This window comes from Procambarus clarkii, chromosome 60 (assembly GCF_040958095.1).
Source record: "Procambarus clarkii isolate CNS0578487 chromosome 60, FALCON_Pclarkii_2.0, whole genome shotgun sequence".
NCBI classification, from domain to species: Eukaryota; Metazoa; Arthropoda; class Malacostraca; order Decapoda; family Cambaridae; genus Procambarus; species Procambarus clarkii.
In genome coordinates, this window is record NC_091209.1 from 18,546,980 (window position 1) to 18,564,108 (window position 17,129).

General features: G+C 48.2%; 2 protein-coding genes across 2 annotated transcripts in view; one reads left to right on the forward strand and one right to left on the reverse strand.

Annotated features, from left to right (window-relative positions):
• The window catches only part of cac (calcium voltage-gated channel subunit cacophony), a 749,704-nt gene that overhangs the window by 711,258 nt on the left and 21,317 nt on the right, over positions 1–17,129 (reverse strand). The gene's annotated exons all lie outside the window — the stretch shown is intronic.
• Positions 6,186–6,521, forward strand: LOC138353904 (uncharacterized). Its single transcript, XM_069307322.1, has one exon. The coding sequence runs from the start codon at positions 6,186–6,188 to the stop codon at positions 6,519–6,521; it is 336 nt and encodes a 111-aa protein (XP_069163423.1).

The window sequence follows — 17,129 nt, forward strand, 5'->3', positions numbered from 1 at the left end:
TGTAATTCCTCTCCATCACAACCTACACCCCCTCCCCATCACTCACTCCCTCAAACTCTCAATCACTCCCTCCCTACTCCCCTCTCCATCACGCCCCATCTCTCTCCTCCCCCCCTTCCCCGTTTCAGTTTCCTTTCATCTTTCCGTGGCGGAGACGAGCCAGTATAATGGGGAAGTTAGTATGCCTGTCTTTCCTCCCCGTTTCCGTCTCTCCTCCTGTTCCTCCTACTCCTACTCCTCCTCACTTCAAGGCGTTCAAGCAAGTGTCTACAAACACAAATATTGGAGGATAGGAAGAGAAGGTACAGGAGGAGGAAGAGAAGCTACAGGAGGAGGAAGGGAAGCTACAGGAGGACGAAGGGAAGCTACAGGAGGAAGAAGAGAAGCTACAGGAGGAGGAAGAGAAGCTACAGGAGGAAGGGAAGCTACAGGAGGAGGAAGAGAAGCTACAGGAGGAGGAAGAGAAGCTACAGGAGGAGGAAGAGAAGCTTACAGGAGGAGGAAGAGAAGCTTACAGGAGGAGGAAGAGAAGCTACAGGAGGAGGAAGAGAAGCTACAGGAGGAGGAAGAGAAGCTACAGGAGGAGGAAGAGAAGCTACAGGAGGACGAAGAGAAGCTACAGGAGGACGAAGAGAAGCTACAGGAGGAGGAAGAGAAGCTACAGGAGGAGGAAGAGAAGCTACAGGAGGAGGAAGAGAAGCTACAGGAGGAGGAAGGGAAGCTACAGGAGGAGGAAGAGAAGCTACAGGAGGAGGAAGGGAAGCTACAGGAGGAGGAAGGGAAGCTACAGGAGGAAGGGAAGCTACAGGAGGAAGAAGAAAAGCTACAGGAGGACGAAGAGAAGCTCTTCTAGCGTCTCCTGCTCCTGCTTATCCTCCTGCTGCACCTACAATTCTCAGGTGTTCCTGGTTGACGTGCGGGGCTTGAAGGCACTTGCTTGTATACTTCTATTGTATACATGCAATATATTGTATTGCATCACTTCAAGTGATGACAGATGTATACAATATTGTGTTTATGTTCTACAAGACCCAATGTTTACTTGTTTTTCTGATGTTCGTGTTTTTGTTAAATTATGTACGTGTCTGCTGGTTCCTTCGTGTTTAAGTACACTTATAAATGTTTTAGATTACCGTAGTTACCACAGCTCTTGGTCCCCGGCTAGGTTCATACTCTTAAACTGTTATTGTGTTAGTTAACGTTACGTTAACTCACGTTAACGTGAGTTTAATGTGTTCCCACGTTAAACTCTACAACGTCACCTTATTCGGCAAAACGCAAAAACTCTATAAAACTAAAACCATTCATTAAATTCTCAAAAGGCAAAAAACAGGGGAAGAAAACATTGGAGAGAGAATGTGGAGGAAGAGGCCGCCGGCAGGTGGGGACACTCAGGACAAAATGGTGAAACACAGACGACCTCCACTTTTCTCCTCCCCGATGTAAACACACGCCAGACGGAGACAATGCATCTCGCTTGCATGCTTGGGCCGGTATTCTGCGCCCGTTGTTGTGGAGAAACATGGGAGGGGATCCACGAGGGCGGGTGCCCTGGGGGGCGAGGGGTACAGAGGTGGTGTACCCTGGGGCACGAGGGTACAGACGGGCGGGTGCCTTGGGGCACGAGGGTACAGACGTGCTGTACCCTGGGGCACGAGGGTACAGACGTGCTGTACCCTGGGGCACGAGGGTACAGACGGGCGGGTGCCTTGGGGGCCAAGGGTACAAATGTGCTGTACCCTGGGGGCGAGGGGTACAAACGTGCTGGTACCCTGGAAAACGAATACAGACGTGCTGTACCCTGGGGGCCGAGGGTACAAGCAGACAAGTACCACAGGAGATGATTTCCAAGTATATACAAATTCCTGACAGGAAGAATTGAGAAAAAGTACCTCTTAGAGTGCGCAGTTCCAAGTTGACAAGTGACCATTGACGGGCCAGCAGGCAAAATTGGAGGCTGGTACTACTAGGGAAAGAGGTACAGGAAGGCAGGTACACTCCCCTATGGGTAATTGTGGAGGCCCAGATGCAGATACACTCCCCTAGGGCTCAAAGATCCTGGGGGGAAGGAACCCCGCGACGGAGGAACAGACAGCCACAAGGACTTCGACATGCTCCTTGGACCACCAGCCAGCCAGGCTGTTAACATACTGAAGGTTCACTATCAGTAGTTGACTGCTGAAGCTGTTAACATTCCGGAGAGCGTCGACCTTTATTAACTGCATGTTTGAGTAGCACTTGTTGGCTGTTGCTGCTCCTCCGGGCTTCCAGCACCGCCTCGGCTATAGCTAATGGAACGATATCTTATAGAATACTAGAGGGGACGGTGGCCGGGCTAGTCTCCCCCTCCTCTTCCCTTCCCCTTGTACCCTTCCTCTCCCACTATATATATTATATATAAATATATATATATATATATATATATATATATATATATATATATATATATATATATATATATATATATATACAACTTTAGAACAATTTCCCACCAGGAGACTCGAACCCTAGCCAGCACAGAAGCCTTCCAGCAACTGGCATAACAGGTACGCCTTAACCCACTCCACCACCCGCTCAGACTCTTAAAAGAGATGGTAATTTCGGAGTATTTAAATACACCAAAGATCATCACCTCCCAAGAGCACCAGAGCAAGTGAGGGGTCATTTAGACGTTAATTTCATCAAGTCCCTGTTAATATGGGAAGACACAGTGTCTATGCTTAAGGCACAACTCTTCTAAACACGAGAGTGAAGTATACAACTTTAGAACACTTTCCCACCAGGAGACTCGAACCCTAGCCAGCACAGAAGCCTTCCAGCAACTGGCATAACAGGTACGCCTTAACCCACTCCACCACCCGCTCAGACTCTTAAAAGAGATGGTAATTTCGGAGTATTTAAATACACCAAAGATCATCACCTCCCAAGAGCACCAGAGCAAGTGAGGGGTCATTTAGACGTTAATTTCATCAAGTCCCTGTTAATATGGGAAGACACAGTGTCTATGCTTAAGGCACAACTCTTCTAAACACGAGAGTGAAGTATACAACTTTAGAACACTTTCCCACCAGGAGACTCGAACCCTAGCCAGCACAGAAGCCTTCCAGCAACTGGCATAACAGGTACGCCTTAACCCACTCCACCACCCGCTCAGACTCTTAAAAGAGATGTCTTCCCATATTAACAGGGACTTGATGAAATTAACGTCTAAATGACCCCTCACTTGCTCTGGTGCTCTTGGGAGGTGATGATCTTTGGTGTATTTAAATACTCCGAAATTACCATCTCTTTTAAGAGTCTGAGCGGGTGGTGGAGTGGGTTAAGGCGTACCTGTTATGCCAGTTGCTGGAAGGCTTCTGTGCTGGCTAGGGTTCGAGTCTCCTGGTGGGAAAGTGTTCTAAAGTTGTATACTTCACTCTCGTGTTTAGAAGAGTTGTGCCTTAAGCATAGACACTGTGTCTTCCCATATTAACAGGGACTTGATGAAATTAACGTCTAAATGACCCCTCACTTGCTCTGGTGCTCTTGGGAGGTGATGATCTTTGGTGTATTTAAATACTCCGAAATTACCATCTCTTTTAAGAGTCTGAGCGGGTGGTGGAGTGGGTTAAGGCGTACCTGTTATGCCAGTTGCTGGAAGGCTTCTGTGCTGGCTAGGGTTCGAGTCTCCTGGTGGGAAAGTGTTCTAAAGTTGTATACTTCACTCTCGTGTTTAGAAGAGTTGTGCCTTATATATATATATATATATATATATATATATATATATATATATATATATATATATATCGTACCTAATAACCAGAACGCACTACTTAGCCTAGTATGCAAGGCTCGATTTGCCTAACAGGCAGAGTCGTTTTCGTTATCTTAAAAAAATTGTTTCCAATGGGTTTATTTGAATATCATTATATTAATAACACGAATTATTGACTTGGTTATGTTAGTTTAGGCAAGGATACGTATTTCAATGTTAATTTTAACTCAAATTTAACACAAAAAAATTAATCATATGTAATATATATAATTCAATTCAAGGTTTTATAATGGAAAGTTTTATCATTTCATCAGGCACAAATTTAGATCGGGTATCCTCATCTCTTCGGCAGGAAGGTTCCGTAATCGCCTAGGAAAAATGTAATTAGCTTTGATGAAAATTAATACAGAGGAATAATCTTGTCCCTTAAGCTACGGTCTAAACCATTAACTAAACTTTTGATAAAATTAAAGTTATGCAGACGATGAGTCACAATAACGTGGCTGAAGTAGTTTGGCCAGACCACACACTAGAAGGTGAAGGGACGACGACGTATCAACCCGTCCTGGACCATTCACAATCGACTTGAGAATGGTCCAGGACGGACGGAAACGTCGTCGTCCCTTCACCTTCTAGTGTGTGGTCTGATCAAATTAAAGTTACCTTTCCCAAGTTAGTGTCTTCCCCGCGTCCTTCATGGAATATCCTCGTGTTCCCTCTTAGAGACTATTGCCTTTCTTTAGTCTAAATATCAACGTTACGTTCCTCCCTCAGCCACCAGGTCAGTCATGACTAACATGTTGGTCACATCCACAGCCTCCAGCGTCACGGTTCTATGAGCGGGTCGTCCAGATTACACCAGGCAGAGAAGGGCGGGCGGAGTGTATACTTGTTTAATGTGGAGAGCGTGGGACACGGCGCCCCACGCACCAGACCAGTGCATACAGTGGTGGAACACAGGGGGAGTGACTTGGGAAAAGTGTTCTGTGGATAATGGAGTACCTCGGCAACTGAAAACAGAGGAGAGAGACCCCAGGATGGCGGGGTGGTGGCTAGCAGCGTCTCAAGGGGGTCACCACTATTCTCTTCATATTCTCTTTGTCAAGGACTTAACACAGGGGATAGACTTCTTTCTTTTTATGTCTGCTGCTTTATATATTATGAGGATAAATTCGCTGAAAGACATTACAAAACTACGGAATGACTTACACAAAATTAAAGAAGAATATAGAGTGTGACTCATAGAATTTAACTCAAGTAGTGAAGCTCTAAGATAGTATCCTAATAGGATCTTGTGTCCTAAGAAGGACACAAGATCCTATTTGGCAGACAAAACAGTCTTGAAATCTGACAAAGTGCCTTGCTTTTTTCCTTTTTTTTTATTACACCGAACCTGTCCCCAGAAATCCTCAATCTATCACCATCAGCTATATATGGAAGGTCGGTCAACATTATAAGTTACAGGTCATGGCCAACTTGGGCCACAGGTCAACTGAGGTCACAGGTCTGGCCAAACTCGGGCCTCAGGTTAATCAGAACTCGGACCACAGGTCAACCACAAAGCCACACACAATGTAACTTCATGTTTCCCACTATTCAGAAGTTGTGGTCATTGACAGTAATGTAACTTGAGACTGATGGTCACTAGTTACCGTGGCACTGTCCCTTTAACGGTGCCAGAGAGGCAGTTGTACCTCGGGGGTACACTTACCACTTCAAGCTGGCAACCCACCACTTCCTGCCGCACAGTATTGTCACGTTCCTAGATTATTAAACAATAAAAGCAAAGCATTCTCTTCTGAAAGCGACCATTTATATACAATAGCTTCCCCTAATACGGTAGTCTATTCCTAGTTTCTCCTCTCCCATAGTCCTTCTCCCATAATACTCTCCCATGGTTCCTGTTCCATGGTTCCTTTCCCATAATACTCTCCCATGGTTCCTTTCCCATAATACTCTCCCATGGTTCCTGTTCCATGGTCCCTCTCCCATAATACTCTCCCATGGTCCCTCTCCCATAATACTCTCCCATGGTCCCTCCCATAGTGTTCAATACCACCCTCATCACATTATCAGAGTTAAAGGCATCCAATCAGGCAAGTAAACGACACCAGTCCACGGACCGACAAGAGGCGGGCGGACTGACACGAGCCGGGCGGACCGACACGAGCCGGACGGACCGACACGAGCCGGGCGGACCGACACGAGCCGGGCGGACCGACACGAGCCGGGCGGACCGACACGAGCCGGACGGACCGACACGAGCCGGGCGGACCGACACGAGCCGGGCGGACCGACACGAGCCGGGCGGACCGACACGAGCCGGACGGACCGACACGAGCCGGGCGGACCGACACGAGCCGGGCGGACCGACACGAGCCGGACGGACCGACACGAGCCGGACGGACCGACACGAGCCGGGCGGACCGACATGAGCCGGGCGGACCGACACGAGCCGGACGGACCGACACAAGCCGGACGGACCGACACGAGCCGGACGGACCGACACGAGCCGGACGGACCGACACGAGCCGGACGGACCGACACAAGCCGGACGGACCGACACGAGCCGGACGGACCGACACAAGCCGGACGGACCGACACGAGCCGGACGGACCGACACGAGCCGGACGGACCGACACCAGCCGGACGGACCGACACGAGCCGGACGGACCGACACGAGCCGGACGGACCGACACGAGCCGGACGGACCGACACGAGCCGAGCTGAAATACAAAGAATAAATTTGAATATTTTATTTAAATAAATTAGAGCTGGATGTATACACGAGAGAACCCACAATCGGAGTGTATATCCTCTGGTACACTCAAGGAGGTATGTATATCCTCTGGTACACTCAAGGAGGTATGTATATCCTCTGGTACACTCAAGGAGGTATGTATATCCTCTGGTACACTCAAGGAGGTATGTATATCCTCTGGTACACTCAAGGAGGTATGTATATCCTCTGGTACACTCAAGGAGGTATGTATATCCTCTGGTACACTCAAGGAGGTATGTATATCCTCTGGTACACTCAAGGAGGTATGTATATCCTCTGGTACACTCAAGGAGGTATGTATATCCTCTGGTACACTCAAGGAGGTATGTATATCCTCTGGTACACTCAAGGAGGTATGTATATCCTCTGGTACACTCAAGGAGGTATGTATATCCTCTGGTACACTCAAGGAGGTATGTATATCCTCTGGTACACTCAAGGAGGTATGTATATCCTCTGGTACACTCAAGGAGGTATGTATATCCTCTGGTACACTCAAGGAGGTATGTATATCCTCTGGTACACTCAAGGAGGTATGTATATCCTCTGGTACACTCAAGGAGGTATGTATATCCTCTGGTACACTCAAGGAGGTATGTATATCCTCTGGTACACTCAAGGAGGTATGTATATCCTCTGGTACACTCAAGGAGGTATGTATATCCTCTGGTACACTCAAGGAGGTATGTATATCCTCTGGTACACTCAAGGAGGTATGTATATCCTCTGGTACACTCAAGGAGGTATGTATATCCTCTGGTACACTCAAGGAGGTATGTATATCCTCTGGTACACTCAAGGAGGTATGTATATCCTCTGGTACACTCAAGGAGGTATGTATATCCTCTGGTACACTCAAGGAGGTATGTATATCCTCTGGTACACTCAAGGAGGTATGTATATCCTCTGGTACACTCAAGGAGGTATGTATATCCTCTGGTACACTCAAGGAGGTATGTATATCCTCTGGTACACTCAAGGAGGTATGTATATCCTCTGGTACACTCAAGGAGGTATGTATATCCTCTGGTACACTCAAGGAGGTATGTATATCCTCTGGTACACTCAAGGAGGTATGTATATCCTCTGGTACACTCAAGGAGGTATGTATATCCTCTGGTACACTCAAGGAGGTATGTATATCCTCTGGTACACTCAAGGAGGTATGTATATCCTCTGGTACACTCAAGGAGGTATGTATATCCTCTGGTACACTCAAGGAGGTATGTATATCCTCTGGTACACTCAAGGAGGTATGTATATCCTCTGGTACACTCAAGGAGGTATGTATATCCTCTGGTACACTCAAGGAGGTATGTATATCCTCTGGTACACTCAAGGAGGTATGTATATCCTCTGGTACACTCAAGGAGGTATGTATATCCTCTGGTACACTCAAGGAGGTATGTATATCCTCTGGTACACTCAAGGAGGTATGTATATCCTCTGGTACACTCAAGGAGGTATGTATATCCTCTGGTACACTCAAGGAGGTATGTATATCCTCTGGTACACTCAAGGAGGTATGTATATCCTCTGGTACACTCAAGGAGGTATGTATATCCTCTGGTACACTCAAGGAGGTATGTATATCCTCTGGTACACTCAAGGAGGTATGTATATCCTCTGGTACACTCAAGGAGGTATGTATATCCTCTGGTACACTCAAGGAGGTATGTATATCCTCTGGTACACTCAAGGAGGTATGTATATCCTCTGGTACACTCAAGGAGGTATGTATATCCTCTGGTACACTCAAGGAGGTATGTATATCCTCTGGTACACTCAAGGAGGTATGTATATCCTCTGGTACACTCAAGGAGGTATGTATATCCTCTGGTACACTCAAGGAGGTATGTATATCCTCTGGTACACTCAAGGAGGTATGTATATCCTCTGGTACACTCAAGGAGGTATGTATATCCTCTGGTACACTCAAGGAGGTATGTATATCCTCTGGTACACTCAAGGAGGTATGTATATCCTCTGGTACACTCAAGGAGGTATGTACATCCTCTGGTACACTCAAGGAGGTATGTACATCCTCTGGTACACTCAAGGAGGTATGTACATCCTCTGGTACACTCAAGGAGGTATGTACATCCTCTGGTACACTCAAGGAGGTATGTACATCCTCTGGTACACTCAAGGAGGTATGTACATCCTCTGGTACACTCAAGGAGGTATGTACATCCTCTGGTACACTCAAGGAGGTATGTATATCCTCTGGTACACTCAAGGAGGTATGTATATCCTCTGGTACACTCAAGGAGGTATGTATATCCTCTGGTACACTCAAGGAAGTATGTATATCCTCTGGTACACTCAAGGAGGTATGTATATCCTCTGGTACACTCAAGGAGGTATGTATATCCTCTGGTACACTCAAGGAGGTATGTATATCCTCTGGTACACTCAAGGAGGTATGTATATCCTCTGGTACACTCAAGGAGGTATGTATATCCTCTGGTACACTCAAGGAGGTATGTATATCCTCTGGTACACTCAAGGAGGTATGTATATCCTCTGGTACACTCAAGGAGGTATGTATATCCTCTGGTACACTCAAGGAGGTATGTATATCCTCTGGTACACTCAAGGAGGTATGTATATCCTCTGGTACACTCAAGGAGGTATGTATATCCTCTGGTACACTCAAGGAGGTATGTATATCCTCTGGTACACTCAAGGAGGTATGTATATCCTCTGGTACACTCAAGGAGGTATGTATATCCTCTGGTACACTCAAGGAGGTATGTACATCCTCTGGTACACTCAAGGAGGTATGTACATCCTCTGGTACACTCAAGGAGGTATGTACATCCTCTGGTACACTCAAGGGGGTATGTACATCCTCTGGTACACTCAAGGAGGTATGTACATCCTCTGGTACACTCAAGGAGGTATGTACATCCTCTGGTACACTCAAGGAGGTATGTACATCCTCTGGTACACTCAAGGAGGTATGTACATCCTCTGGTACACTCAAGGAGGTATGTACATCCTCTGGTACACTCAAGGAGGTATGTATATCCTCTGGTACACTCAAGGAGGTATGTACATCCTCTGGTACACTCAAGGAGGTATGTATATCCTCTGGTACACTCAAGGAGGTATGTATATCCTCTGGTACACTCAAGGAGGTATGTATATCCTCTGGTACACTCAAGGAGGTATGTATATCCTCTGGTACACTCAAGGAGGTATGTATATCCTCTGGTACACTCAAGGAGGTATGTATATCCTCTGGTACACTCAAGGAGGTATGTATATCCTCTGGTACACTCAAGGAGGTATGTATATCCTCTGGTACACTCAAGGAGGTATGTATATCCTCTGGTACACTCAAGGAGGTATGTATATCCTCTGGTACACTCAAGGAGGTATGTATATCCTCTGGTACACTCAAGGAGGTATGTATATCCTCTGGTACACTCAAGGAGGTATGTATATCCTCTGGTACACTCAAGGAGGTATGTATATCCTCTGGTACACTCAAGGAGGTATGTATATCCTCTGGTACACTCAAGGAGGTATGTATATCCTCTGGTACACTCAAGGAGGTATGTATATCCTCTGGTACACTCAAGGAGGTATGTATATCCTCTGGTACACTCAAGGAGGTATGTATATCCTCTGGTACACTCAAGGAGGTATGTATATCCTCTGGTACACTCAAGGAGGTATGTATATCCTCTGGTACACTCAAGGAGGTATGTATATCCTCTGGTACACTCAAGGAGGTATGTACATCCTCTGGTACACTCAAGGGGGTATGTATATCCTCTGGTACACTCAAGGAGGTATGTACATCCTCTGGTACACTCAAGGAGGTATGTATATCCTCTGGTACACTCAAGGAGGTATGTATATCCTCTGGTACACTCAAGGGGGTATGTATATCCTCTGGTACACTCAAGGAGGTATGTATATCCTCTGGTACACTCAAGGAGGTATGTATATCCTCTGGTACACTCAAGGAGGTATGTATATCCTCTGGTACACTCAAGGGGGTATGTATATCCTCTGGTACACTCAAGGAGGTATGTATATCCTCTGGTACACTCAAGGAGGTATGTATATCCTCTGGTACACTCAAGGAGGTATGTATATCCTCTGGTACACTCAAGGAGGTATGTATATCCTCTGGTACACTCAAGGAGGTATGTATATCCTCTGGTACACTCAAGGAGGTATGTATATCCTCTGGTACACTCAAGGAGGTTAATGACAGTTGTGTGTTGTGTACACCCACTCAACACTTCAAGGTCAACCTCCCTGGAGTGTCCTTGAAGACACTGGTGGACCTCCGGCGTGCATGTACCTGTATGACTCCCGCCACCACCTCCCACGTGGCTCACTCGCCTCTTAGAACAACACGGCATTAGTTACGAGTCTACCTTGAAACACAGCGCTCTCAAGAGAATTATTAAACTGTCCTACACTTAACACCTCTCAACTATATTCATTTCAGTTCAAACTACCTTTAGCCCCTTCAACAGTGCAGGTGATCAACGACTAAGTAAGGGCCCAGGAGCTGAACTTCGACCTTCGAATACATTTCGGCCAGTACGTAAACATTGGCGTACTCACTCACTCAAATGGGGAACAAAATGAGTAATATATTCAGTGACAGCCAGGAGTCTGTGTCCTATTTCTCAGGGTCAAGTGAGAGAGAGAGAGAGAGAGAGAGAGAGAGAGAGAGAGAGAGAGAGAGAGAGAGAGAGAGAGAGAGAGAGAGAGAGAGAGAGAGAGAGAGGAGGGATGGTTGAGGGTGCAGTAAAAACGTAAGAAGGATGTAGTGGTAATAGCAAGGAAAAATGAAGGGTGGGGAGGGAGGGAGAAAAAAAAGCATAAAGGGAGAAGAGGGAGAATAACGGAGACACGCAAAAGAAATATTTAAAGCTGTACTGTGTCAGTGACAAGCCAGGGCCGCGGCTGGCCCGGAGTCTCACGCCCGCCAACCACTCCTCAAAAACACAACACAACTTGTACAATACCAAAAATTGGTACCAGAAGCCCCCCCCCCTCCCCCCAAATGAAAAATATCACACAGGTGAGCGTAGACAAGTGTTACAAACCTGCAGGTGTACTCCTACCTCCTAATTACGAGTCAACATCAGTCAACTAATAACATCACACACAAACAGCATCACTTCGTCAAATATCTCAATGATAAAGTGTTCAAAGTCTTCAAGCAACGCTCTCTATCGCGTCAACCCGGCCTCTCCAGCACCACATCGCATTTTGACGTATAATCCCTCAATGACTCACAATTAACGCACTCAAAATCATAGCGGCTCACAAAATTGATGTGATGTCCCGTTTTTCTATTCATAGGTCCTCGCTTATGTTAGGTTCAGTCGATGTAATACATCAGTTTAGTGACGTTGTGATCGCTGGAGAGGACGAGCTGCAGTGTCAGAGGCAGTGAGGAGATGACAGGTAGCCACAAGTCTCCAGAATCACATTAACTCCGCTACCAATTATGCAGACACACTATCGGCTCAGGAAGGGGCTTCGTTGAGTGCTGGGTCTCTTGGGTGTGCGCGCGCTAAAAGTGAGCCATATGAATACTGACAGCTGCCATACTGACAACACACCTTACTTGAGTGAAGAAGTCAAGGACCTCGGAGAGATAGACCACTAGACTGTGAACAATAATTTCACGTTGGATCAGCAATTTTAATATCCATCTTAACCAGAGAAATAAACAAATCATTGACAAAACGCAAACAAGTAAACCAAAATCTACAATGAGACAAAAAGCGCCCCAGAACTAAGCTCCAACACGAGGACCGGCTGGAGGTCTTGGGACTAACATTCTGTAAACAAGGCCCGACAGGGCTGACCTTAGAGACATTCAAGGTATTGAACAAGTTAGATAACGTCAATCCACATTATTTCTTCAAGAAGTCGAAAGTGACTTCTCACAAGAGCCCAAAATGTTCAGGTGTCCAAGACCAGTACAGTACAGACTCTTGGAGATGTCATTCCGACATCATCCTACACAGCGACACACCTACACAGGACATACCTACACAGCGACACACCTACACAGCGACAAACCTACACAGCAACACACCTACACAGCGACACACCTACACAGCAACACACCTACACAGCGACACACCTACACAGCAACACACCTACACAGCGACACACCTACACAGCGACACACCTACACAGGACATACCTACACAGCGACACACCTACACAGCGACACACCTACACAGCGACACACCTACACAGCAACACACCTACACAGCGACACCTACACAGGACACACCTATACAGCAACACACCTACACAGGACATACCTACACAGCAACACCTACACAGGACATACCTACACAGGACACACCTACACAGCGACACACCTACACAGCAACACACCTACACAGCAACACACCCACACAGCAACACACCTACACAGTGACACACCCACACAGCGACACACCTACACAGCAACACACCAACACAGGACACACCCACACAGCGACACACCTACACAGGACACACCCACACAGCGACACACCTACAAACCAACACACCAACACAGGACACACCCACACAGCGACACACCTACACAGGACACACCCACACAGCGACACACCTACACAGGACATACCTACACAGCGACACACCTACACAGCGACACACCTACACAGCAACACACCTACACAGCGACACACCTACACAGCAACACACCTACACAGCGACACACCTACACAGCAACACACCTACACAGCGACACACCTACACAGCGACACACCTACACAGGACATACCTACACAGCGACACACCTACACAGCGACACACCTACACAGCGACACACCTACACAGCAACACACCTACACAGCGACACCTACACAGGACACACCTATACAGCAACACACCTACACAGGACATACCTACACAGCAACACCTACACAGGACATACCTACACAGGACACACCTACACAGCGACACACCTACACAGCAACACACCTACACAGCAACACACCCACACAGCAACACACCTACACAGTGACACACCCACACAGCGACACACCTACACAGCAACACACCAACACAGGACACACCCACACAGCGACACACCTACACAGGACACACCCACACAGCGACACACCTACAAACCAACACACCAACACAGGACACACCCACACAGCGACACACCTACACAGGACACACCCACACAGCGACACACCTACAAACCAACACACCAACACAGGACACACCCACACAGCGACACACCAACACAGGACACACCCACACAGCAACACACCAACACAGGACACACCCACACAGCGACACACCTGCACAGGACACACCCACACAGCGACACACCTACAAACCAACACACATATTTAGTGATAAATGTTCGCAGCAATAATATTAATAATAACTAAATAATAAAACAGGTAACCAAACTTGCGCTTGTTTACACATCATCAATAACAAGAACGGGTTCAATAATAGTGAGCGGGTTGACAATGAACATATAAATGAATGTAAGTCAAACACTGGAGTTATAAATAATTGTTTCACGCATGGGTATAATTACTCAAATAATACTTGTTTCTCCTCCAGTTTGATAACATCACTTTGCCCACCAAATTACAAACAATTAGCACATCAGTAACAGAACTGTTCCGAAACTTGATATCTTAGCCTTAGGGGAGCCGGTCGGCCGAGCGGACAGCACGCTGGACTTGTGATCCTGTGGTCCTTTGTTCGATCCCAGGCGCCGGCGAGAAACAATGGGCAGAGTTTCTTTCACCCTATGCCCCCTGATACCTAGCAGTAAAATAGATACCTGGGTGTTAGTCAGCTGTCACGGGCTGCTTCCTGGGGGTGGAGGCCTGGTCGAGGACCGGGCCGCGGGGACACTAAAAAGCCTCGAAATCATCTCAAGATAACCTCAAGATAAGAAGATAGCCACGCCAGAGAAAACAATAATTTTGAAGTAAAACGCTCCTGAACTGTGACAATATTACACGATATCTCGCAGCTGACTGAGGTTGATTAACATGGGTCAAGCAAGATCATTGACTTGTCCACCGCCTCAAAGATATCAACGTTCTCTCGGCAAAATGACACTATTGGAACTGAATGCCACTAACTGGTGCCCTCGCGTAGTTCCTTCACTCTGAGAGAAGGTGCGGGTGCCTGCTTCTTCCTCACATACTTCATGTTACCTGAAGTATCTCGCTACAGCTTCTCAAGGCTCCTCATTACTCCCAAGATTCAGGTAGTTCCTCTTCTCGTAAACATTCATGTCTCCCACCTCTTCTTCTTTCTCCTCCTCCTCTTCCTTCCTCCTCCTCCTCCACTTCCTGTCAATATCTGGCTCTCCTCACTCTAAACTATTTAGTTGTTTGTACTTAAATTGGCACTAAATTAAGACACGTCAGACCTTCCATTTTAACACAATGGAAGCGTTTTCACGTGACGCAAATCTGTGATCTTTAATTTTAATATTGTCTCATCGAGGAAAAACACTAATTATTATATTGGGTCGGAAAACTTTTTTGTTGCTTAATTACATGGCTAAGGCCAAGTTGCTAGCTGGCGAGCTAGTTGTGGACACCAGTAGCCGGGTAGTTGGTGTGGACACTACCCGGCTACTGGGCTAGTTGTGGACACCAGTAGCCGGGTAGTTGGTGTGGACAACTACCCGGCTACTGGGCTAGTTGTGGACACCAGTAGCCGGGTAGTTGGTGTGGACACTACCCGGCTACTGGGCTAGTTGTGGACACCAGTAGCCGGGTAGTTGGTGTGGACACTACCCGGCTACTGGGCTAGTTGTGGACATCAGTAGCCGGGTAGTTGGTGTGGACACTACCCGGCTACTGGGCTAGTTGTGGACACCAGTAGCCGGGTAGTTGGTGTGGACAACTACCCGGCTACTGGGCTAGTTGTGGACACCAGTAGCCGGGTAGTTGGTGTGGACAACTACCCGGCTACTGGGCTAGTTGTAGACACCAGTAGCCGGGTAGTTGGTGTGGACAACTACCCGGCTACTGGGCTAGTTGTAGACACCAGTAGCCGGGTAGTTGGTGTGGACACTACCCGGCTACTGGGCTAGTTGGCCACACCGGTCACCTCTCACTTCTCCTGTCATATCTTCACAACCCTCACTAAACCTTCCTCTCCCTGCACCAGCCCACCTCCCAGGGGTGTCCTCCAGGGGACCAGCCTCACATGATAAAAGGAGAAATTGGGTTCCGGTTGCTTGTCCCCGCTGTGTCCTGCCAGCCGTGGTGTCTGTGTCGACCAGAGGCTGTGTCTGGCGCTGTGTATTGACTAGGTGTCTGGCGCTGTGTGTAGCTTAGCGGAGAACGGAAATCTTAGCTGTATTGAGGTGGTCCTTCCCAAGGATAATGCTGTTCACATGATCACACAACTAGTTACCGGCTACAGCAAACTATTCTTAACCAACCGCCCTAGTGACGTAGAGCGAGATGTGGTCGCTGGGAGCGTTCGAGGTCCGGTCAGCTGCAGGTGTTCGTCAGGAGAAAAGTATTTCGACGCGTGACAATTCCGCCTGGTAAACATGAGTGATATCCTTGTCTGAGGCATAAAGACTTATGTTTCAATGGTGGTTAGAAGTACATGTCCCTCCCTAGCGAGCAACAGGTCCCTCCCTAGCGAGCAACAGGTCTCTCCCTAGCGAGCAACAGGTCCCTCCCTAGCGAGCAACAGGTCCCTCCCTAGCGAGCAACAGGTCTCTCCCTAGCGAGCAACAGGTCCCTCCCTAGCGAGCAACAGGTCCCTCCCTAGCGAGCAACAGGTCCCTCCCTAGCGAGCAACAGGTCCCTCCCTAGCGAGCAACAGGTCCCTCCCTAGCGAGCAACAGGTCCCTCCCTAGCGAGCAACAGGTCTCTCCCCAGCGAGCAACAGGTCCCTCCCTAGCAGCAACAGGTCCCTCCCTAGCGAGCAACAGGTCCCTCCCTAGCAGCAACAGGTCCCTCCCTAGCGAGCAACAGGTCCCTCCCTAGCAGCAACAGGTCCCTCCCTAGCGAGCAACAGGTCCCTCCCTAGCGAGCAACAGGTCCCTCCCTAGCGAGCAACAGGTCCCTCCCTAGCGAGCAACAGGTCCCTCCCTAGCGAGCAACAGGTCCCTCCCTAGCGAGCAACAGGTCCCTCCCTAGCGAGCAACAAATCCCTCCCTAGCGAGCAACAGGTCCCTCCCTAGCGAGCAACAGGTCCCTCCCTAGCGAGCAACAGGTCCCTCCCTAGCGAGCAACAGGTCCCTCCCTAGCGAGCAACAGGTCCCTCCCTAGCGAGCAACAGGTCCCTCCCTAGCGAGCAACAGGTCCCTCCCTAGCGAGCAACAAGTCCCTCCCTAGCGAGCAACAGGTCCCTCCCTAGCGAGCAACAGGTCCCTCCCTAGCGAGCAACAGGTCCCTCCCTAGCGAGCAACAGGTCTCTCCCCAGCGAGCAACAGGTCCCTCCCTAGCAGCAACAGGTCCCTCCCTAGCGAGCAACAGGTCCCTCCCTAGCAGCAACAGGTCCCTCCCTAGCGAGCAACAGGTCCCTCCCTAGCAGCAACAGGTCCCTCCCTAGCGAGCAACAGGTCCCTCCCTA

Excerpts from the sequence above, each read along its gene's own strand:
- LOC138353904 (XM_069307322.1), top strand. The coding sequence starts at position 6,186 with ATGAGCCGGGCGGACCGACACGAGCCGGACGGACCGACACAAGCCGGA.